The 24,833-nt window shown below is 48.7% G+C and overlaps 1 protein-coding gene across 7 annotated transcripts in view; it reads right to left on the reverse strand.

Annotated features, from left to right (window-relative positions):
* Fgfr1 (fibroblast growth factor receptor 1) overlaps positions 1 to 24,501 on the reverse strand; it is a 56,676-nt gene extending 32,175 nt beyond the window's left edge. For 6 of the 7 annotated variants that reach the window (XM_085844059.1, XM_085844058.1, XM_085844057.1 and 3 more), the window contains exons 1-2: positions 23,838 to 24,500; positions 10,681 to 10,859 (exon numbers count right to left, since the gene is read on the reverse strand). In XM_085844059.1, coding sequence (XP_085700185.1) covers positions 10,681 to 10,771 — 91 coding nt within the window. In that variant the 5' untranslated portion in view covers positions 10,772 to 10,859; positions 23,838 to 24,500. Of the gene's footprint in view, positions 1 to 10,680; positions 10,860 to 23,837 lie in introns of all 7 variants that reach the window. The other variant, XM_085844060.1, reaches the window with a different exon arrangement.
* Between the last annotated feature and the right edge of the window lie 332 nt (positions 24,502 to 24,833).

A 24,833-nucleotide genomic window follows, 5' to 3' on the forward strand; every position in this document is an offset into this window, starting at 1 on the left:
AAAAAAAGTCCCTTATTTTTGCATTATGAAAATACACAAAATGAAATGCCTTAAGATAAAATAATACAGCAAAAGCTGGTTACTTGGTAATAGGCTATCAATTAGGGAAGGCGGAAGATCCCGAGATTGCTGGACAGCAATGTGAACATAGCCATGGTGGCTCTTGCCCTATAAAAGCCTGGCATTTATGACATTGAAGCAATAGTACTAACAAGGCTAGCCTGGGCTACATAGCAAGTTCCAGAACAGACAAGGCTACCCAGAGAGACCCTGTCTGAAAAACGCCATACAAAGGTTTAAAGTGGAGAGCTTCAGGTTACATCTATCTGGACCTAACTCGCTCACACAAACTACCAGACCACGAAGATCTGGGAGCATAGATGTCCAGAATGGAGCTTCATTTATAGCCCCTGCTTGTCCACAGAATGAATTCACTCTGCGGCCTCTATCTCCTGCACTCACAATATCAAAAACAAGCAAGCAGTCTTTGCTTGAATGCTCAAAAGAGCATGGGTGAGGGGGTCTGACTTTTGAGGGGCTCTCTGTACCCTTTTTACCTGGTAATCCAGAACCATGGGACTCGGGGTACATACAAGCTTCCCTCAGCTAAGCAACCCTAATGACCTCTGGGAAGAGAGGTCTAACATTCACTCAGTGGCAGGCCCAGATTAAGCCAACACAGTTCAGCAGAGACAGACAACTGAGCTAGAAGAGCCTAGTACCTTGATTCTGGGCTAGTGATGTCCTGTGAAGACCCAGTCTCCATGTGTAATATGAAAGCTAACCACAAGCCTAGCTAGGTGCCTTCTGGCTTAGCGTCCACATTTCACCCGAGTGCCAAGATTCTAGAGTCACTGTGCCCGGCCAACTTTTCATTTTTAAGATTAGAATTGTTAGGGTGTGGAGACATGACTGAGTGGTTGAGTACTGACGGGGACCTGGGGTTCAACTCCCAGCACCCACATGGAGGCTCACAACCATCTGTAGGTCCAGTTACAGAGGACCCTAGCAGGGTGCTGTACACACGCGGTGCGTGTAAATGCATTGCAGCCCAAACACAAAGCAGGTAAAATTTAAAAGATGAAAATAAAATTGAAAACAAAAAGGTACCTTTTTAAAAAAATGAAAATGGAGCCAACATAGTATAGTGGTGCACATTTCTCTAATTCCTGAGCTCGGGAGGTAGAGGCAGGTGGTTCTCTGCGAGTTTGCAACCAGACTGATCTACATCGTGAGACAGGTTCATAACCACCTGTAACTCCAGCTTTGGGGGATCTGACACTCTCTTCTAACTTCTGTGGGCTGCAGTCCTGTGCACACACATACACACATAACATACCTACATGTAATTAAAAATAAATCTTAAAAAAAACCCTTCCAACTATAATATGGTAGGAAAGTAGAAACTATACCATATTCTAGGCTACTCGTAAGCCATGCAGCCTTGATGTGTTGGCTGTTTGCTGCGGCTCCTAAACAGCCTAGGATTACAGGGCAAAATAACTGATTCTTCATAAACCAGTTTGAGAGGAGGGGTTTTGAAAACTGAACCCAGGACCCTCACACATGTCAAGCGAGCACCCAGCCAAACGCTAAGTTACAACCTCTACCTAAATGGTCTCAAACTCCCAATCCCCCTGCCTCAGCCACCCAAACAGCTAGGATAACAGGCACTCGCCGAGATATTCCTCCGTTGGCTAAGATTAGGCTCTATGTTTCCTGCTTTGGCCAAGCGTCAGGTTGAAGGAAGTCCGGCAAACACATTTAAAGTGGGCCAAACTATGATATAGAGTAGGTTGGATATACTAAAGCATTTTTAAAAATTCTTTATTGTCATTCTGTATGTGCACGCCCACCGCCTACACCCGTGGAAGCCAAAAGACAACTTTGTGGAGCTGAGTCACCCCTTCTCCCATTACAGAAGTTCTGGGGATTGAATTCAGCAGCAAGTGATCACCCAGGCTTGTGTAGCAAGTGTTTTTCCTGCTACACCATCTTGTCAGCTGTGAGTATGCGATACTTTTTTAAAAAAGATTTATTTATTTATTTATTAATTATATGTAAGTACACTGTAGCTGTCTTCAGACAGACCAGAAGAGGGCATCTGATCTCATTACAGGTGGTTGTGAGCCACCATGCGATTGCTGGAATTTGAACTCAGAACCTTTGGAAGAGCAGTCAGTGCTTTTAACCACTGAGACATCTCTCCAGCCCTATGCTATACTTTTAATTATTACTTTAGAATGTCACCCATTACATAGGAAAGGTTTTGGCTTGAGTTTAACCCCTGGGACTCACATGGTGGAAGAAGAAAACTGACTCCAGCCAGTTATCCTCTGATCTACAAGCACACACATGCACTTTCCCTTTTTTAAAAAATTTCACCATAAAATTAGGTGCAGTGATATAGCCTCAGTACTTGGGAGACGGAGGCAGGAGGATTGGGAGTTTGAGGCCAGCCTGGTGTAGATGAGAGCCCATCTCTAAAAAGAAAAAAGTTCACTATAAAACAATGTTTCACACTATGCCAAGAGCAGCCTCACACGTTCAATGTTCCTCCATCTTTGGCTGTATCCTGATCTTGTACTTGGTTTAAACTTGTGTTGGCTTATTGTGGCCTAAGACCAAGGTCAAATACCATATACACAGAGGTACGCACTATATAGCCTAGGTGTGCGGGGCTACACTTTGTAAGTTTGTAAGAACACTTTATTTTGCTTGCGTGATGACAAAACCTTTTCATAGTACAAGCCTCCAGACACCATTAAGGCAACAAATCACTATAAATACCTCTCTGTATATCCAACCATAATGAAATTAATGAGCTGGCACTGCCTGCAGATAAGCAGTTTGTCCATTTACTTTGAGCCCTTTGGCCCTCTTATGCAGTGTGAGATGTTCTTATATATCTTGTCTTTATTTGATGTGGGCTTCAAGTATCACTCCCTAATTGGGTTATTTATTCTATCTGCAAGTCTATGAAAACATATGGGGGTGTACCACTTTAATCTCAGCATTCCAGAGATGGAGGCAGGGGAATCTCTATGAGTTTGAGGCCAGCCTGGTCTACAGAGTGCGTCACAGGACACCCAGGGCTAAACAGAGAAACCCTGTCTTGAAAAATCATAATTAAAAACAAAAAAGAAAAAAAGAAGAGAAAATGCCACAGAGCAATCCACTACACATAGCCTAAATCATTTTCTGGTAGCAGAAGGGTAAAAATTCTGTAACCCACACAATGCAATACTATATAGTTACTACAAAAAAAAAGTCTGTATAGGAACAGATTTAAGATACAAGCCAATATATATGGTATAAATTCCATTTCTCAGATATAAACACAAGAAGAAAATCTAAAAAAAAAGATTCAGGCCAACTGTGATTATTGATGGATGATGAGAATCTAAGACATTATTTATCTGTCTGTACAAGCCTGTAGTTTCTGATTTCTTGTTATAAACACATATCAAAATAGTGTTTTGGAGGTTTTCTTGTTTGTTTTAATTTTTGTTGTTTTATTGATTGATTGTTCTGTTTTGCTTTTTGAAACAGGGTCTCTGTAGACCAGGCTGGCCTCTAATTTACAGAAATCCACCTGCCTCTACCTCCAGAGTACTAGAATTAAAGGTTCTACACCCATCAAATAAATCAGTGTTCTTAAAGACTGACAGTGTCTGGGCTGGAGAAATGGCTCAGCGGTTAAGAGCACTGACTGCTCTCCCAGAGGTCCTGAGTTCAATTCCCAGCAACCACATGGTGGCTCACAACCATCTGTAATGGGATCCGATGCTCTCTTTTGATGTGTCTGAGGACAGCAACAGTGTACTCACATACATAAATAAAATATTTTTCTAAAAAAACATACATCAAACAGAATAAAACAAGCATTCAACTACAAACTGAAAAGGGGGAGAAGGGGTAATCTAGGATTCTTTAAACTGTGGAGGCATGGCCTAGAGAGTTGGCTCAGTGGTTAAGAACACTTGTTGCTTTTGCAGAAGACCCAGGTTCAATTCCCCTGCACCTACCCACAGGGTGGCTTACAACCATCTGTATGTAACTTTAGTTCAGGGGTGTGTATGTGTGTAGGGGGGAGCTGACGCCCTCTTCTGGTCTTGTCCGGAACTGCAAGCACTGCATGCACACAGCACACATAAAATAATGTGGAAACAAAAGAAACCCCAAGAAAGAGGTGGCCTTTTAAATAAAATCTTAGTGGGGACCCAGACTAAATCTTAAGGGTAAGAACTAAGTACATATGATTAAAGAATTATAAAAAGTTGGGCGGGGACGGGTGGGCATTTCATGTAAAAGGAGAGGGACAAATATATGGTGCATGCTATGGTCAAGGAAAAAAATAGGAATATACTTGGAGAGATGGGGGAGAATCAGTGAAGGAAGAGGCCTGTAACCAGCCTGAGCCTAGCAGTCTCTGTGGGGACCATGGGGGAGGAAAGGGTGAGTCCTGGACACAATTTTCTTTGCTAATTAACCATTTGAAATTTCAGTCCTGACGTTTTCTATCCAGACTCACAGGCGGCAAGTCTACATTTTGCTGAACTCCCGGGCCCTCTTACCCACTTTGCCTACACATTCAGGGTCTGGGGAAGAGCACGGCTGCCTCCCCCCCCCCCAACCCCCCCAATCGCCTCTCTTACACAAGCTATCCCAGGAGGCTCAGGAGCACAGCAACTCAGCTAATAAGGACGGTGTGCTGGGTTTCAACTCTCACCCTAGCCTTGCTCCGTATGCAGGACATGATTCCCGAATGAAGACAGCAGGGACCATGTGTGGTATGAGGTAAATGGACAGTGGTGTTAGCCAAAGACCCGATGGGGGCGAGGCGGGGCAATGGCTCAAGCCCAGGGCTCTCTACTTACAGCCATTTAGAGGGCCCTGGTGACTGGGTTCCTACCCGGTCACACTACAGGCTGACAGAGCAAACTAAAAGTCAGAGGCAGCCCAGACTCCAAAAGGCTTCTCTTAAGGCCATGGGTCTCAACCTCCTAACACTGTGACCATTAAATACAGTGTTGTGGTGACCCCACCATCACCATAAGATTATTTTGTTGCTACTTCCTAACTGTAATTGTGATACTGTTATGCATCTGAGAATCTGTTATGAGTACTGTTACAAAGCTGAGGAGAGCTAGCAGCGGGGTCACTCCCAGTTAGGGGAGAAACAGTTGTCTGGTTTCCAGGGAAGAGGGAAGTAAGGATGTGGGGGGTGGGGGATGGGGGCTGAGCAAAAGACTTCCCAATAGCCTCGAGGAATGAGGCCTTATAAAAACAGGGCAGAGCTGCTGGTCAGACTCTCTGACCTGGCTCTCACCTCCTGGATAATGATTCCCCAGAACTCGCTTCCCCAAGGCCATCAATGACATCCCAGAGACACCCTGCTCCTTGACAGAAACTACCCATTGCCTAGGCCCTGCCCACCCACTCGGGAAGCAGCAGAAGCCGCTCTCGCAGAAGCCAGCTCCCTCCAGTTCTGCCTTCCCCACAGGTAGTCCCAGACTCGGGGTGACAGAATCCTGGCTGGATTCTTTGTATGGCCTCCATCCCTGCCCCCCACCGACAGCAAGTCCTCTGGACAACCATTTGTTCTTTCTTCCCTGAGAAATTCCTCCTCCTCCCCCCTTACTTTGGGGAGCGGCTGGCAACGGCAGAGTGGAAAAATGAGTGAGGCTAATGGTGTAGCAATGCGGAGGCCCGAGCCAAGAACACAGCCTTGAGCGGCTCGGCTGCCCGGGGCCTCGCTGATCCGGACACGTGAGTACCCTCACATTCTCTCACAGGCTGAGCACGGCCCTCCCTCCCCACCCCACCCCCCTCCACTAGCAAGTACCTTTCAGAAGCACTGGTTCTACCTCCAGGGAGGGGATGCACAATGACGTAGGGAAACCTGGCAACAGGCTTCATGGACCTACCTAACCCCCCAACCCTCACTTGAACAACAACAACAAAAGGGGGGGCGTCAATTAACACCTTTGCTTCATATAACTCCACTTTCATTCTGGAATCCTCTACTGTCCAGTGGGTTAGAAACAAACAAGGTCTTTTCACAAGAAATTTTACTGGGGGGTATTGGGCGGCCACGGTGCGTCCCCCAAAGTGTTCCAGGCCAGCTATGTGACCCTACTCCTTAGGTCACACCAACAAGCAAAAGCTGCCTGGACTACAGCCTGCCTGTCAGTGATGCACACTGCATACCTAGCTAGGCTCCCAGGCAGCTAGGCTGAAATCCACACCCTCTTGGACCAGTGGCAGCTCAGGACCCCTAGTGGGGTGGGCGTGGGAGGGCTACTAGGGAGCTACAGCTGAGGCCAGGGCCAGATTTTGGCAGCACCCCCAGCCTTTCCCCATAGGCACAGGTTTTTTCGGCAGAACAAGGACAAAGCCGGGCTTTGTGGTACACAGGCGGGCCTACAGCCTGCAGCTTTTCCATTTGATGTAACCTCTCCTCCCTCATCCTGCCAGCAGACTCCTTCAAATCTGGGTGGGTGGGAGGAGCTGTAAACCTCAGCCATTAAATCTGTTATGAGATGCAGGTTTCTGTGGATGGAGGAAAGTATTTCAAGGCTGGAAGTCTCACACTCGCTTGCTCCTTTAGGGTGCTCAGGGAACAGGGAAGCAGAGGCCGCCATTCCCAACTACAAGTGGCCCCGCAATGTTTTGGACGTACCCACTCACTGATCCCTCAAGTCCTGTTCTCAGAGACAAATACATGCAAGCAGTCTTCCTCAGACTCCTAAACTTTTGGAAGCGGGTATTCTGCCCCTGGGCCTGTGTCCCAGTTTCATTTTACACACAAACCCCAAAGTCTGATCTGAAGTAACAAAACTTAAGACTCGGTAATATGGCAAACGGGAGAAGGAAGGGGTGGGGTAGGAGAGGAGGTTGGTTTTCCTGGAACCCTTATTAAATCAACTTTGTAAGGACAGCCAGAAACTGCAGGCCTCCTGGGTCCCTTCAGGGCAGGGGCGTTTGCAGAGGACTGCCAGGATTGTGCTCAGTCAGGGGAGGGGCTGCCATCTCCTTTCCCCCTTCCCTAAAGCCTTCCCAAAGTGCAAGCAAAGTTTGGGATGATTTGTTTTTAACTTGTGGACCAATCTTTGTCACATAAAGTACAGTTGTTTTGTATTGTTTTGTTTTTAAAGACAATAGCAGCATTACTTAATCATCAGCATGGCCAAGACTACAGTACACGGCATGTCTGTGAGGTTCCAAAGTTTACAGGGCATGGGCAGAAACTATTCCTCTGACATCACAGTTAATAGTGGGTCTGTGTTCTTTCAAAACCGCCAACCCCCCCCACACACACACACACACAGGGTGTGGTGGCATAAGTCTTTAATACCAGCATTCAGAGGCAGAGGCGGGTGGATCTCTGAGTTCGAGGCCAGCCTGGTCTATATAATAAGAGCCGGGGCATCCAGGGCTACAGAGTGAGACTTTGTCACAAAGAAAATAGGGAAAGAAATGAAATAATACAGTGACCCACATGGGTATCGCAGGTGATTAGATTCAGATGTCATCGTAAGACTTCATTCTTGACAGGAAATCCTCGAACAAACATTGCTAGTGTACGGTGACAGGAAGTGACAGGACACAGGTTGGAGACAGCAAGAAGCATGGGAAAGGCTTTTAGGGTGACACACTCATCTCTCAACTAGGATGGTAGCAACATAAGATGTAGCCCTTATGAAAACTCACTGAGCTGCCTGTCTCAAATTGGCACATTTCATACTAAATAAATTATCCTTCAACCAACTGACTTCAGCTATGACTACTACACAGACTCTTCCATCCCTCCCCTCCCCTTCTATTCCCAGAACCACTACTGTGCCTAGGTTTAGTGGCACAAACCTTTCATCCCAGGCAGATCTCTGAGTTCGAGGCCAGCCTGGTCTACAGAGTTCCAGAACAGGCAGGACTACACACAGAGACCGAGTCTCAAACAAACAAAAAGAAAACAGCTGAAAAGGTCGTAGGTCCCCTGCTTCAGTCTCCACCTTGGCAGCTCAGCAGCTTCAACGACCCTCCCCCTCCACTTAAAATTCCTCACGTGGGGGCAGGGAGAGATGGCTCAGGGTTAAGAGCGCTGGCTATATCCGTCAAGACGACACAGGTTCAATTCTGAGCACGCACATGGCAGCTCACAACTGTCTAGAACTCCAGTTCAGGGGATCTGACACCTTCACACAGATGCACACATGAACAAAACACCAATGCACGTAAAAATTATTTTAAAAAAATAAATAAAAAGTCATTTAAAATTTCTTATAAGAGGACCATTTGGAAACTGCCTGCCTGCAAGGGCCTGGGATGAGATCTGAACTGTCTGTCTGCTTTCCTTCCTTGAGCTGTTAAGAGTTTGTTAGAGGAGAAAAGGAAGGCAAAGGTGGAGGATGAGACTGGAAAGGAGGAAGAGGAGGAGAGAAAAGGACCGGGAGGGAAGAGGAGCGGGCGTCCGACTATTTAGCGAAACCCATGGATTCGCTCCTAGAATACGGCCATCACTCTCCCGGCGCCTCAGTCCCACTCCCTGACTCGACACTCAACGTGCCCTTCTACAGCCCTTCCTGACAGCAGATGCAAGAACAGCTATGCACATTTTCACGTGGAAGTATTGTGTCTGTGTTGTGACATCTGAGCCTTTATTGTTGTTCCCATTTTAGTGGTTTGTCGCACAAAGCAAACCAAGATACCGAAAACTGGGTTATGTCGGTACACTTCAAATTTCTCGGTAAGAACCATTTAGATATACTGAGTTCCTTAGCAAGATGTAAGTAAGCCTTCCATATGCCGGCTGTATCCAGTTTTCCCAGGTGTTCCTCTCCACAGCTTTGTACTCAGTGAGCAATACCACTGTCCACACATCTTAAGCCTCTCGACTAAGAATGCTGGTTCTTAACCCGCTCAGAGACCTTAGTACCCTAAAGTAAGATTACAGGTAATCCAGCACTCAAAAGGCTGTGGTAGAAGATCGTGCGGCACAGCAAGATCCTATGTCAAAAACAAAAAGATAAATTACCCCTCCTCTCTTTTCTCTGTTTTTCCTTTTGAGACAGACTCTCTCTATGTGGCACTGGCACAGACCAAAATGGCCTCAGACTCAGAGATATGCCTCCGAGTATTGAGATTAAAGGCAGGTGGCACCGCGGACAGCGGGACAGATGCGGTTCAGCTCTAGGTATGACATCCCCCTGCATTCTGATAAAACCTTACTGTACCGTTTAACTATGGACTACTGGTGGCCAGAGAGATGGCTCGGAAGTTAAGAGCACTTGCTGTTCTTGTGCAGGGAAGTGGGGTCCCAGCACCCACAAGGCAACTCACAATCATGTTTTGCTTTGCTTTATTTTGCTTTTTGGGTTTTTTTTTTTTTTTGGTTTTTTTATTTGTTTGTTTGTTTTGTTTTGTTTTGTTTTGTTTGAGACAGAGTTTCTTTATGTAGTCCTGGCTGTCCTGGAACTCACTTTGTAGACCAGGCTGGCCTCGAACTCAGAAATCCCCCTGCCTCTGCCTCTGCCTCCACCACGCCCGGCTAACGCATGATCATTCTTAACTCCCATTTCCAGAGGCTCCACGAACCCTCTTCTGATCTCTGCAGGCACCAAGCATATACACATACTCGCAGGCAAGGCACTCAGACACATACAATAAATAAGTTTTAATAAGTCAACGGTCTGCTTCATATTTATTGTCTCTCCACTGTTTGACGGTAACTATATACCTATATATACCTATAGCCCTATAGGTACAGAGGTCCTCTCTTGCCTTGAGCCTTAAGCATGTGCTTGCTCATCTCTCTCTTTGGTTCTACTACTGAATGCACCATGAATATGTCAATTTCCGCCACCGCACCCTGCTCCTCTCTCACTGCCATTTGTGTACACATTCGTATGCACAGATTCACTCACTGATCAGCTAACAGATCCCTGACAGCTTAGAGGACAGCCCTGTATGCATGGCCATGGTTGGCATGGCCATCTCAAGCCTTTGACCCACTCGACGGCAGCCTTCTAGGACCAGCCACGAACTCTCGAGCCTTTTGACGACAGAAAGGTCTCGACATTAATCTCCAAGTCCCTCAGAAGCCACCAGGAGCAAGAACAACTTTTGGGGAACACACCACAGGCCCGTGGGGCCTCCTAAGACCCCTGATCCCCATCCTGCCTCCTGTTCCTTTCCAAGTCCCTTAAACAGGCCATCTCCAAAGCAAACTACCCACCAGGCCCCCAGGTAAGACCTGAAGGACAGAGTCCAAAAAGGCACATGCTCGTAACTGACTGCTCATGCCCTTGTAGAAGATCTGTCACTGGGACGGCTTTCTGGAAGCCAGAGGCCACACGGCCAAGCTCTTCTTACTCTGGAATGCTTTCTCCAAATCTCTATTCGCGTCACTCGCATCTTTCATCATCTGAGTTAAAGACCCAGAAAGAAAGCGCTCCCCTGGAATCTCACTTCTGGCTAGCGGTCCCCATTGATCCCCGCCTCTGATAAAATTGGTTCCGTATATGGAAGGAAGCCCAAATCAGCCCAGGTATGGGGAAGGGGCCCTTTGCTCCTCCAAAGAGGAAGTCTGTCCAGCTGACTGCATCACCTCCACGACAGTTAGCCCACCCTGTCTCCTCAGCTCAGGGGTCCAGCTGACCCTCCCGCTTGGCATCTTACCTTGTTCGGGCAAGGTTGGGGCTGGCCTGGCAGTGCAGAGAGCGGCTGTGACCAGCACAGCCCAGAAGAGCAGGCACTTCCAGCCCCACATCCCAGTTCTGCGGTTAGAGGTTGGTAACAAGGCTCCGAACCTCCATGGATATTCCACCGTGAGCGTGGTCTGCCTTCGCAAGCTGACTCTGGGGAAAGAAACAACGGCTGAAATAGACGCTGGAGAGGAGAGGGGTGAGGGGGAAAAGGAGCGCATGGCATCCCTGGTCAACCTGCTGCCAGGAAGGCGGCGGTGGCTGCTGCTGCTTCTGCTTCTTTAAACTAATTTATTCTTTTATATATTACATCCTGACCCTGGTTTCCCCTCCCCATCCACTCCTCTATTTCTCTTCCGAAATGGGCAGGCTTCCCAGGGATATCAACCAGACATGACATATCACTCGATGCAATACGACTAGGCACCTTGGGGCGGAGAGATGACTCAGCAGTCTGACTGCTCTTCCAGAGGTCCTGAGTTCAATTCCCAGCAACCACATGGTGGCTCACAACCATCCCTAATAAGCTCCGATGCCCTCTTCTGGTGTGTCTGAAGACAGCTACTGTGCACTCATAACACACAAAATAAATAAATACATAAATCTTAAAAACAACAACAGCAACTAGGCACCTCCCCTCATATTAAGGCTGGACGGGGCAACCCAGTTAGGAGGATAAGGGTTCCCAAAGCAGGCAGGCAAAAGCATCAGAAACAGCCTCCATTCCCTCTGTTAGGAATCCCACAAAAACACAGTTACACAACTGTCACATATGCAGAGGGCTTCCATTAGACCATGCAGGCTCCCTCACTGTCAGCTCAGACTCTGAGTCCCTATGAGCCCTGGTTGATGTTGTGGGGTTCTTGACCCCTCTGGCTCCTACAATCCCAGAAGGATGCTTCTTAGGGTACAAAGAGAACTGAGCCTATCCTGACACTGAATCAGGGGTAACAGGTCTCAACTGGGCTTAAATCCATAATATGGCTTGTTCCCCCATGGGTACCTTTAAGGGGTAAAGAGCACTTTGAGAGATAGCCCTCCTGGGAGGGTTTAAGTCAGCTGGGGACATGCCCTTGAAGAGGATTACAGAGATCCAGTCTTCCATCCCTCTCCACCCTTTCTGTCCCTGGTCATGGGTGAGCAGGATTTCTCCACTACGAAGAGCTCCAAGGACTTGCCTTCATCCCACCACGAGGCATGCTCAAAAGCAACAGTCAGCCCCAGACTGAAACCCACAAAACGGAGTTAAAGAAACCTCTCCTCTCTTTAACTTGATTGCTTCAGCTATTTTGTGAGAGCATTGGGAAGCTGGATTCTACTCTGCAGTTCTACAACAACGTTCTCAGTACAGACTAAGGGCCAAGTTGGCTAGGACTGCCACCATGATGTTCTTTGAAATAAAAGCCTCGCTCATCTATGAAAGGAAAGGAAAGGACTTCATGGAAGCCTCCAAAAGCCATATTGTGATTAAGAGCTTAAGAAAAACACTGTGCAGTTTCAGGTCCCAAGCACTTCCGATGCCGGTTAAGTAGACAAGGCCAAGAACCACCACATTCAAACAGCCCGACCCCCAACGGCACAGAAATGGCATCAAGAAACGCAGGTAAGAAAGTTGTGTGTGGAGGGCACTCCTATAGTCCCAGAGGCATGGGGATCTCTGAGTTTGAGGCCCACCTAGTCTACATAGAAAAGTCCAGGACAGCCAGGGCTACACAGAGAATTGTCTCAACCTCCCACCCCCCACCTCCAAAGAAACCCGAATCACAAAGATATGAATCTCTTAAGATGCAGGCAAGCAATACAGAAGCAACAAGTGCACACACTGAGGTCATTAAACCCCTTCTAAAGCCTAAGGAGGTTGAATGACAAAGAGCCCCATCCACAGGGTAGGCAGACTTGCTTTTATCACCCACTCAAGTTCAGGGATTAGATTCATGGCTGCACGGCCAAGGGTTGCAGACTGTACCAACTAAAGGCTATGGTCCAAGCAAGGCCGAGGCTGCTGCTGCTGCTCAGGGTCCCATTGGTGTCTAGGCCCCAGATAGACCAGTGTGACTCATCCCCTCCTCAACCCCTGCCACACACACACACACACACACACACACACACACACACACACTATTTGTAGATAGTTGTGGTAATGTGCAAATTAAAAATAAAAAACAAAACAATAACGAGAGAGAGAGAGGAAGAAAGAAAGAAAGAAAGAAAGAAAGAAAGAAAGAAAGAAAGAAAGAAAGAAAGAAAAAGAGCAAGCCTTGTTTAAGTATTATGCAACCATTGTAAGGGACAGGAATCTGCTGACTTCCCAACACGCGACTTCATTCCATCCGGGACAAACCAATCCCTCTGATAAAGAGTAAATAGAGAGGTGAAGAGTGGGGTCACAAGTCAAGACACAGAAGGTGCTCCAGACCGTCTTTCATGGGCAGGTGACTAAAGGAAAGATGATGCATATTGTTAATCCCTGCATTCTGGGAGCAGGCAGATCTCTGTGAGTAAGGCTAGCCTGGTCTACACAGTGAGTCCCGGGAAGACAGACAGAAAGGGGGGGGGGGGGAAGAAGAGGGAAGAAAGAGAGAAAGAAAGGGAAAGAGGGGGTGAGAAATAGGAGGTTAAAGTACTAGTTCATAGCTTCAGGTCACATGGAATATGGAGACTCTATAAACCACATTTGTGGGGGGCAGGGGGTAGGTTTGACCAGGGATAGAATCTAGGGCCTTTCACAGGCTAAGCAAGTGTGCTACCGCAGAGATCCATCCCCGGGTCCCCAGGGTCTTTTTTTTTTTTCTTTTTTGCCCCTAAAAGGAGAAGACTCATAGGACCTCCAGTCCCACCAGCCTCCCTCCCAGGGAACACATGCTTCACCCCTACTTGAAGGCAGAGCAGGACACTGTGCGGTGGATCCAGCTATCTCTGACTTTGGGTGGTGACACTAACATCTGACAGCCAGGAATGGCCATGTCAGGGAGAGTGGGAGAGGAAGGCTCTACAGACAAGTGCAGTCAAGGGCCGATGCAGAGGCTGACTGAGGCAAAGTAGCTCACACGGACCTGGCAAAAGCCGTGAGTTCTGCAGCCCTGGAGCCGTTTCGAGTTTGTGATGGTCATGTTTTGGTATTGTAAATGTTTTTCTTTTATGGATTACTGCTGGGGGACAGGGTAACTGTGTCACAGCACACATGCAAAGGTCAGAGGACAACTCCATAGAGTCAGCTCTTCCCCTCTACCTTTGCATGGGTTATGTGGACTGAGCCATCTCACTGGCTCTGTGATGGTAAAATTTAAAACGACTTCTGAGAGTCCTAAGGATAAGATGACAACTGGCGAGAACTGGCTGGCCACTGCATACTGGGGTGACCATCTCCTGTCTCCCAGGTGTTTTCTGTCCTCGGTGCTCCAGGAAACCATCCAAGCTAGTCAGAGACTCTGCTTCCGGAACATGCCCTAATGTGGTGTTTCAGCCTTGCCTTCCCCGGAACCAAGAAGGGCCCCTCTCTAGCCAGTCAAGTCAATCCTGGCTGGCAAAAAATAAATAAATAAAAAATAACAACCGGGGCTGGTGAGATGGCTCAGTGGGTAAGAGCACCCGACTGCTCTTCCAAAGGTCCAGAGTTCAAATCCCAGCAACCACATGGTGGCTAACAACCATCCGTAACGAGATCTGGTGCCCTCTTCTGGAGTGTCTGAAGACAGCTACAGTGTACTTACATATAATAAATAAAAAAAAAAAAAAAAAAAAAATAACAACCAAAAAAAACCAAATTCTTGGCCAGAGGAATATATGCACACTACCACTAGCTTCCTCCAAAGGCTTACTTAAAAAAAAATAATAATAATTTTAAACTAAAAGTGAAGTAAATATTTCCCTTCTAGCTTCTTTTTCCTTTTCTTCCTCCTCCTCCTCCTCTTCCTCCTCCTTCTGAATTTAGGAAAAGGGTTAGAAATGGAAGGAATATTTGCTGAATGTTCTGTGGAGCCTACACAAGTAAAATACATTCATAACTCTAAAGCTCCCTTTATTCTTCCTCCTCTGCCTCTAAGGAGAGCACTGGTCTCGGCTAAGAGAAGGAAACTGGGATGGGGAAGGGGGCGGGGGGGGGGGGGGAGATCGGGAACCCAAGAGCTTAAGAACTTTGCCCAAGGAAATGGAGCTGTTGGTAACACTAGAACTTGATCGCCCAGGTTTGGGAGACATTAATTCAAGGTGGGAGAACGCAAATAATTTCACCACACCTAAATGGGACACAGCTCAGGGGAGAAATCACCGCCCAGCATACAAGAGGTCCTGAGTTCATCCCCAACACAGGAAATTCAAAAATAAAAACCAGCCCTCTATCCGATGTGGGCAGACACAGGCGGATTCCCATGCGCTAGAGAAACTAAGAGGATAAAGAGAAATCCAAGTTAATGCTGGAAATGACAAGTCCCTCGTTCCCTGTCCACTCAGGGCCATTCAGGACCCAGGGTCAGGCACAGCCTCAGGCCTGAAGATGCTCTAAACCCACACCTCAGATCCCAAAGCTGTACCTAATCAGTGTAGATAGCCGTTATCCAGGAAGTACACTGGACAACAAAACCCCGAATCCCAGGGTAACCCTGAATACTAAGTCCTTAGTATCAACAAAGGATGGGTAGGAGGAGCAGGTGTCACCATGAGATGACTGATTATACTCCAGCAGACCGCAGCTTCCACCTGTCACTCTGTCCCCTGAGACATCTGCCCACCTACCTCTTGCTAGGTGTGGGCTGGCTGTACACACCTTCTTTCATCCCCGGTGATGAATGCTCTTCAGACACCTGAGACTATTCTGAGAGTAGTCTGGCACCTTCCCCCTGACTCATGTCCAAAACAGGTACAAGAGTCCCTCCTGCCCCCCCCCTCTTCTACCCTCTGGGCCTCAAATTGCACAACAAAGATGCTATAGACACTCAGTCTCCTGGTACCAACTCCAGGAATGAAAAGGTTGTCGGGTGCACTCAATGCACCGCTCACACATCTGCAGAGCGTGCGGTGGCGTAAACCACGAATCCAGACTGGATGGGGAATCCTAAAGACTGGCCCCGTAGCCCTTAGGAATCGCCTCTGCTTGACAGGTGTGACCCACAGCCAGGTGTACACAGAGGTTTCCTCACAGTGCTACGTCTGCCACCCCATCAGTTCTTCCACTCTCAGCCCAGGCTCCCCGATTCCAGAGCTTAGATGAAGAGATCTTCAAGGAAGAGCATTGAGATCATATTACCTCGGTTTTCATACTTGTGGGAAGGCTAAAATATCTGTCCTGATGATATCTGGGTGGTTATAAGGACCAAATGGACAGTGTGAAAGAGACGGAGAGGGTCTCTTTTAAATAACTTACACAACAGGAGCTTCATTACATCTAGCAGGAAGTCAGCCTGGAGCACCCAGCCTTGTACCTCAATTCGAAAGGACTAGAGAGTCTATTAACAACATCGGATCTCTTTGTCTAAAATGATGCACGAAACCTACTGGCTGGTGCTTTCAGGGCCAAGTAGGTCATGGTCTCTTCTTCTCCCTCATCTTCCTCTCTTTTTCTTTTGGTTTTCATGAGACAGGGTTTCTCTGTGTAGTCCAGGCTATCCTGTAACTCACTCTGTAGATCTGGCTGCTCTCGAACTCAAGAGAACCACCTGCCTCTGCCTCCTAAGTGCTAGGGTCCACACCCACCTTCTCATCTTTCTCCTAAAAATTTTCTTTGTGCATGCGCGTGTGCGCGTGTATGTGTGTGTGCATGTGTGTTGTGACTGTGTGTCATACGTATATGGGTACCCAAGAAGTCAAGGAGAGAGGGCATCATATTCCCTGGTATAAAGTGGCATGAGCCACTTGATGTTGGTCCTGGGAGATGAACCCTGGTCTTCCTGAGGGACAGTGTGTGCTCTTAACAGCTGAGCCATCTCTTCAGCCCCTAGTTCTCCATCTCCCTGTTCTCTAGAAGGCAGTCAACAAACACTTTTATTCACGACACTGACCCACGGGACAGTTCCTTAACCTGGGCATTGGTTCCCAGCTGAAGGAGACCTGAACATTTGTCTTCCCACATCACAGGTGGTTACATGTATACACGTTCACGTGTGTACGCATGGCAAGCACAGTGAAGCGCCTTCTCTCTATAATACTAGGCTAACAGAAGAAAGAATCGTAAACTTGTATTTAAAAAAAAATTACTTTTAAACTTATATTCTTTTATGTATATAGCTGTTTTGCCTGCTTGTACGTCTGTGTATCCCCGTGTGTGCCTTTAGAGAACAGAAGAGAGCATCCGATCCCGCTGAAACTGGAATTACAGATTGTGAGCCTCGCCATGTGGGGGTGCTGGGAACCAAGCCCAGATTCTCGGAAAGAGCAGCCAATGCTCTTAACCACTGAGCCGTCTCTCCAGACCCCAAACTCCTTGTATTCTGAGTCTCTCCTGGACCACACTCCCCTACAGAACACGAACTTCCTCGCTTCGCACAGGTACTTCCCACCCTCCAGCCTCACAGCCCTAACACTCTAGACCTAGTTGGCAAATCTGGTGGCTCCAGGCCACACTGCAGCTGTTGAGCTATTGAAATATGGTCCCTGCCAACTGGGGTGAATGAGAGTGAAAAACAGAACTCAGCCATCAACACAGGGGAAAAAAACGTAAAATATCTTAACCATTTTTTTTTAAATATTGGGACCAGATACAGTGTGTACTTTAGCATGCTTGAAGCTGTTGGTTCAATTGAATTGCCAGCAATTCCGAATTTTCATATTGACTCCATGTAAAAGGATATTTTAGAAATAGCAATAATATCATATACATACATAGACCTGCTATAAATACAATGTATTCTTAAAATCTAAACAAATACATTTAAAGTGGATTTCACCTGTTTCTTCTCATAGACTTCCAAATGAGAATACTACTGCCCCGAAACTTAAGGAGGCTCCCATTGCATTTGGGGGTCTGAGCCAGTGTCCCTCTTGCAACTAGATCCCCACAATTAGGTCACAAAGCTCTGCTTCCAGAGGCCTTCTAGCTCTTCAGCCCAGTCCTCTGATTTCCGTATAAATCAACAGCCCCTGTCCCAGGGTGCCTAGGTCAACTCATCAACTTACTGGTCATGTCCCCATGTCCCCCTTTCTTCTCTCCCCAGGCATCCTGGCTAGTTTTATGTCAACTTGACACAACCTAGAGTCATTTGGAAGAGGGAACCTCAACAGAGAAAAATGCCCCAGCAGAGTGGCCTGTCTGCAGGCCTACAGAGAATTTGCTTGATTGGTGATTGATGTGGGCAGGCCCAGCTCACTGTGTCCAGTGCCACCCCTGGGTGGGTGGTCCTGGGAGCTAGAAGAAAGCAGGCAAAGCAGAGGAGCAAGCCAGTTAGCAGCACCCCTCTGTGGCTCCATCCGTCCCTGGTTCCCTCAGCAATGGGCAGTAACCTGGAAGGGTAAGATAAAAATCAACCCATTCTTCCCCAAGGTGCTTTTGGTCATGGTGTTTCATCCCAGCAACAGAAGCAACAGAAACTCTAAGACACTGGAAAAACCTGTGGGCTTCCGTGAAGCAGGATTGGTGCCTACCTGCCTTTCATCCTACCCTCAGAATGGGAGGTGGGGATATACACAGGAGATGGAGCATCCATGTTAGAGTGGGACAAAAGGCAAGTGAGCCTAGAAGAAACAATCCCAGACCCAGGACCCTCTTTGGGAAATGTCTGGAACCTTCCATGGTTCAGATATAGTTGTTTGGATGTCAGAACATTTGGATAGGCTTTGCCAGTAAGCCCCACGTGTGAGATCCCAAATATCTTGGAGTCTGAAATTCTTTGACTGCCAACAGGGCATGTGCTTCTGGAATCAAGGCTCTCAACCCGCATATATCCAAGGAAAAAGAAGAGACTTTGGGCGGGGGAGCCACAGCCAGTTCCCCATGCTAACTACCCACAATACCAACAGAGGAATGTTCTAAACATACTGAGGTCCCAGATTTGAGGACTATGGTACAGAAGTATGACTCCCTTTAGGTAAAAATAAAAGGTACTAAACAATAGAGGGAACTTTCCACTCACAGTGCTTTTAATAAACATTTTTAAACACTAGGGGTAGCTTTGCTCACAAAATTGACACTGGAACAAAAGAAATGCTAATTGTGGAGCTGCAGCTCTCTCAGCCTTGCTGGCTGCCTTAGCTGAAGACCATCACTCGGGTCTAGTGAGTTCAGTTCTGAGTTCGGCGGCACAAGTTCACATTCGCACACAGACATATACATATAGATAAAAATAAAATAAAAAGAAATGCAATGCTTGCATGTTTTATGAAGAAGTTTGGTTTATTAAAAATATTTTAAGCAACGGGGGTTAAAAGAAGGAAATGGGCTTTCTGAAAGACACACCCAAGAGTGAGGACTAGGCTTTCTCTATAGAGAGTGGCCTAGCTTATTTTGCATCTCTGTTACAAAGTATCCACATTGAAAAAAGTTTAGCTCCGGAGTAAAACTATTTGCCTAGCAAGAGCAATATACCCTGGGTGAGCCCCAACACTACGGAAACAAAACAAAGGAGGGGGGGGGGGTGTTTGTTTGCATATGTAAAAAGTATCTAAATGTCTTTTATATCGAAAAATTAGTAATTGTATGGGGGCATGGAGCCTGTCTACCACCTCACACTCAGGAAGCTCGGGCAGGAGTATCTCAAGCTGCTGGCCTTGAGGGCTATGAAAACCAGACTCAAAAACAAAAAACAAAACAAAACAAACAAACAAACAAAAAAAAAAACCCAGGGACTGGAGAGAAGGTTCAACAGATAGAAGTACCTGCTGCTCTTAAAGATGAACTGGGTCTAGTCCCCAGCAGCACCAGGTGGCTCAAAACCATTTGTAACTCTAGTTTCAGGGGACCTAACACCACCCCCTTCTAAATGCATCAGGGGTCAGAAATGCGTGTGATCCGCATACATACATGTACACCTAAGTCTAAAAAACAAACAGTAACAAGAACACAGCAAGTGAAACAACAGCTTAGCTGCTGAAGACAGGACGTAGCACAGGTGTCCAGTGTTACCAGTGTAATCTTGGAATTCCTTACTCAGGTGAACATTATTTAAATCTCCAGGCTTGGGGGCTGGGGGGTTGGGACTTCTTCTTGGAGGGATGGTAGTAAGCTAAGAATTTCTATTTAAAGCCAATGCAAACTGGAGGTGGGGTGTGTGTGTGTGTGTGTGTGTGTGTGTGTGTGTGTGTGTGTGTGTGAATTAGGGGTGGGGGGCAATGTGTGTGTGTGTGTGTGTGTGTGTGTGAATTAGGGGTGGGGGGCAATATCCTAACTCATAGGAGGCACTTAATCCCCCCTCTGGAAACACCAGCACCTTTTCTAAAGTTCCACACCTGGCCTCCTCACCGTGCATTCCGACCCTTTCCAGAACCCTGGAGAAGGGGAGACCTGCAAGACAAATTTCCCAAGAGGAAATGAAACTCCTCCCAAGTGACAGGAGTGTGGCCTTTTCACAAGACATCACAGTCCATCCAAACTCTTCTTCCTCCTGTAGCTCAGGCCCAGACTTTCCAGGAAGAAAACAAGGTCGTCAGGAGGTCCAAACCAGCTTCAAACTCAGCATGCAGGATGACCTTGAACTGGGGCTCCTCAGACTTCTACCCAGAGGCATGGAGGTCATCAAGATGACAGGTGTTACCCTTCAACAGCCATTTTGATCAAAGAGATTACAAAAATTGGAGGCAAGAAAAGAGCCTTTGGGGCCAGCAAGATAGCTCAGCAGGTAAAGAAGGGGTGGGGGTTTGCAGCTAAACTTGATTTAGATCTCTTAGATCCAACCCACAATAGTGGGAGAAAACCAAGTTCCTTTTTATTTTATTTCATTTTACTTTATTTTATATTACACATATATGTGTGTGGTGGATATGTGCATACCAGTGCAGGTGTCTTCAGAGACAGTACCTTTCCTGTGAACTGCCTGAGGTGCACGCTGGGAATTGAACCTGCGTCCTCTGGAAGATCAGCCAGTGGTGCTCTTAACGGCTGAGCCATCTCTCCAGCCAGAGGAACCACTTCCTGCACTCCACTCTGATCTCCACTGGAGCACTGGGGTGCCCACATAAATAGATGAGTAGATAAATGTGATTTTAATAAGGAAAAAAAATGAACGTGAAATAAAAAAGCATTCAGAGACACTAGTTGCTAAGCCCCAAGTTCCCAGGAACAAAGCTTTCTTTCTTTTTTTTTTTTTGGAACAAGCTTTTAAGAGCCGTGCATGGAGTGAGTATCACAAATAAGCAAAGAGAGGATGGCTATCAGTGCACTCCGTGGATTGTCTTGGTCTCCAAGATTGGTGTCTTGCCTACGCAATGCTCCATTCAATTCCCTCATCTGGAGTCGCCTCTGAAGTCAGCTAGCTGGGGTTTAGGGTGGCTATATGTATTCTAATCCTCTCTCGTGAGGAGAGGTGAGGAGATGGTGATAAGTGTGACGCTCCTCTGTTTCTTCAGTCCCTCTGCTTCACTTGCTATTCAAAGGACACTGACTTAACCTTCCACCATGGCTTCATGGCCTGGGGCCAAGGAAAACAACCCTCTCAAGACTGTATACCATGGGACTGAAGGAAGCAGTTCTTCCAACCTCGCATTGTGAATGAAAATACCCATGAAACTCATATTGGAAATACACATGGCTCTCAATCCACTGCCACTCACTGAAAAGCTGACATTCAGATATGACTAAGGGTAAACGCAACATATTTTAAGTAGCTTGTCACTGATGAAGTGTGTAACTGTTCCGGCTGGAACCGAGCCCCAGACAGCAATTCAGGGTCCCCAAACACCCAGCACTCTGGGGTCATCTGGGTCCCCAGAGTGTGTCCCAACTGGGGAAATATGTAAACAAGCCATTAGGGAGGGAGGCAAGCCATCGGCACAGTTGACGGGTATTAGTGGAGCCCTTTGGCCTTAGGTCACTGAAAGGAAGAGACACCACCCCAGCGTGGGGGTAATTGGCTAGACTGTGGCAGGTCCCAGGGGCAAGCTACTTAGCTTTAAAAGAAGGCCCAGAGAGGAGGAAACCCGGAGCCTGGCCAAGGGAGGAAGACTGGCCACTTTTTGCTCAACCATCTCAGGGCAATGGTTCTACAATTTAGATACTATTCCAAAAAAAGCAATGGTCCGGAGGTGCGAAGGCCAGAGCACATCTGGGAAGGAAACAGTCACCTTAATTACCATGTCTAGGGAAAGTGCGATTTCATTACAGCCTCCAAAACTACCGCCCTAAGAAGGAAACCAGAGAAGTGTTTTCAATTTAAAAGACTGGAGAGGGTGAGAGGCACCGGCAAACTCTACCCACCCAGCCACCCAGCCGCTAACTTTGGATGGACCCTTAGGATGTTTTGTTGCCCCCCCCCCCAAAAAAGAGTGGACATTCCATCCCTGGCCCTGTAGTCATTGTTTAAACGGCAAAAACACTCCATTTTAAGCTTCTGAGGGCTGCAACCCAGGAAACTCACTGAAAACACAAGGTCCCTCTGGCAGTTACAGCACCAGGTGTCGCACCCTGCTCCCCAAATGGAGGACGGAACCCCCGAGATGGACTTGGACGCGTGGCTATAGGTGGGCCCGCGGTGTCCACATGAGACAGATGCTCCAACTATAATTAAAGGGAGAGGCAATACTTGGTTCCAGGACACGTCAGGGCCAATTTTGGCCCAGACCCACCGACAAAGGCCACCTCTCGTAAGCAAGCGGCTCCCAAGAGGGTCCAGAGATTCTTAAACACCGCCCCCCTCCCCGCACCTCCCCATCCTCCGCCACCAGCAAGAGAGTGAAGGAATCCAAAACCACTTTGGGATCTATAACTTGCTTTTCTCTTCCAATCCCAAAGCCTCGGCTCCACGTCTCAAGAAATTTTAAAGGGTGGTGGTGGTGGCGGTGGTGCTAAAGAATCTCAGTTTTAATTTAGGAGGGGGAGGGGAGGAAGAGGGATGTTTAATAATGTGGCTGCGGTGTACCCGTGTAGGGTGAAACGGAACCAGATGCGGCAGCTACATCTGGGAAATGGGGGGTGGGGTGGGGGAGAAAAACGCCGTCGAAATGCTTTGCAAATGAGTTAATAGCTTCTAGGCCCAGAGAAAGAGAACTCCCTCCTGCACTCCCAAGGTGTCCGGCTGCCTCACTGGGTGGGTAACTGATTATTACAAACCCCATCTATATATTTTAAAAAGTCAGTAAATTCCTCTAAAAATATGAGTACTAGGTTGTCTTACCCCGCCGGAGACACCACAAGAGGAGGCGCAGGAGGTGTGGAGAGGGGGTCTGGGCCAGAGAAGCAACAAGCGGGCAAAAGAGGGCTCCTCCGCACCGGACAAGCTCTCCTCATTTCCTCCACGTCCCAGAACGATCCAGAGCCCGAGACCCCCCACCCCCCGCTTCTCCAGACCCCTTCAAGAGTCCTCTAAGTCTAAGATAGAATAGAACATCGCCGCCGCCACCATCACCCCTCAAAAGGGGGGAATCTTTGCTCGCTCTCCGCTAAAGCCGATTCAGCCATTTGGTGACGACACCTCCTTCAAACCTATTCCAAGACAAGCTAGCGTTCCCCGCCACTTCCTTTCCTCCTCAACCCCCCAACCTGGACCCCAGACTTGCCCGGAGGTAGGAAAACACTTGAAAAGATCCCAGATGTAGGGTGTTGAGCTTAAAGCCACCGCCTGAAACGGGGTGAATCCTCAAGAGGACCAAAAGATAGATGATGTGTATACACACACACACACACACACACACACACACCCCCTCCACCTCCCGGCCCATTCCCGCCCTCCTCCCCAATAGGGAACACACAGCTTCCGCCGCCTTCTCCTGGGCCGAGAGGGTCGGGGTCTGGACTCGGAGCGCAGCAGCCTCCTCGCTAGCTCCGGAGCGCGAGTTGGCGGAAAAGTTGGGCAGCGGGCAGCAGCAGCGGGCCCCGCGCGCGGGGAGGGGGCGCGGGCAGCGACACTGGCCGAGGGAGGAGGGACAGGGGCGCCGGGGAGGGAGCGGAGTCGGAGGGGGGGATTGGAGGAGGGAGGCGCGGGCTGCGACTGGCGAAGCGCGGGGGCCGCTCGGGACGCCCAGCCAGCCGGCTCTGCGGGCGCCGGCGACTCTTACCTCACTTGGCGCTGCGGTCCCGCCTCTGGAGAGCTCGCCGTGGCGCGGCGGGTGTCTGTGTCTTGCGCTCCGGCCGCTCGTCTCCGGGCTCCGTTCAGATCCTGATGGGGTCTCGAGGGCTCTGCGGCCGAGGCACGACTCCCAGCGGCACTCCGAGCCCGGCGCCTCCAGCCCGGGCGGGAACAATGGAGCCGAAGCTGGTGCCCCGGAGGCGGGGCGGGGGGGAGGGCTCGGGTCCGCCGCCCGGGGTCCCCAGATCGTGCGCCCCCCGCTCTCCAGTACGCAGCGGCGGCGGTGGCGGTGTCTCAGGCTTCTGGCAGCCCGAGTTCCATCACCCCTCCTGGGGCTCCGGCGTGCATTGACTGCAGCACGGCTGTGGTGCGCCCCTGGGACCTGAGAAAAGTCCTCGGTCTCCGCTGCTTTTCCAGCTGCGGCGCGCGCTCGCGGCCGGGAAAGGCGAGGTCGCCGCAATGCGCTAAGCACAGTCTCTGTCCAGTCCGGACGTCGCGGCCCCGCTTCCCTGCGCAGCCCGGGTCCTCTGCACGCAGCGGCTGCACCGGCGTTCCGGCTCCCGTTCGGCACCGCCCGCAGCGGAGAGCCCCGCCAAAGTACCCGCAGGAGCGCTCCGAGCGCTGTGCGCCGGCGAGGCGCGAGGGCTCGCTCTCTCACTCCCACCCGGCGCTAGTCCCACCTCCTCCTCCTCCTCCCCTTGCAGTTGCCTGCTGGGCCTTGTAGTTCTCAAGCCGCAGCCCGGGAGAAGCCTGGAGCGAGCAGAACTGCTCTACAATCTGGTCTGACTTGAGTTTTCGCCTGGAAGGCGCCCAAATTTCAGACTGTGGGTAGATCAGCGATTTGGGGACAGGAGTGGAGGGTGGGGAGGGGCGGGTGACTGGCTATAATTTTGAGGTTGCACTTGGCAACTTGGTCTTTGGTTATCTCTGTGCCTTGGGGTATGATTTTCGTGCTCTAAATCTCGGGTTTCCAGTCTCTAAAAGG

This window comes from Mus caroli, unplaced genomic scaffold (assembly GCF_978045245.1).
Source record: "Mus caroli unplaced genomic scaffold, Mus_caroli_1 scaffold_10, whole genome shotgun sequence".
Taxonomy (NCBI): domain Eukaryota; kingdom Metazoa; phylum Chordata; class Mammalia; order Rodentia; family Muridae; genus Mus; species Mus caroli.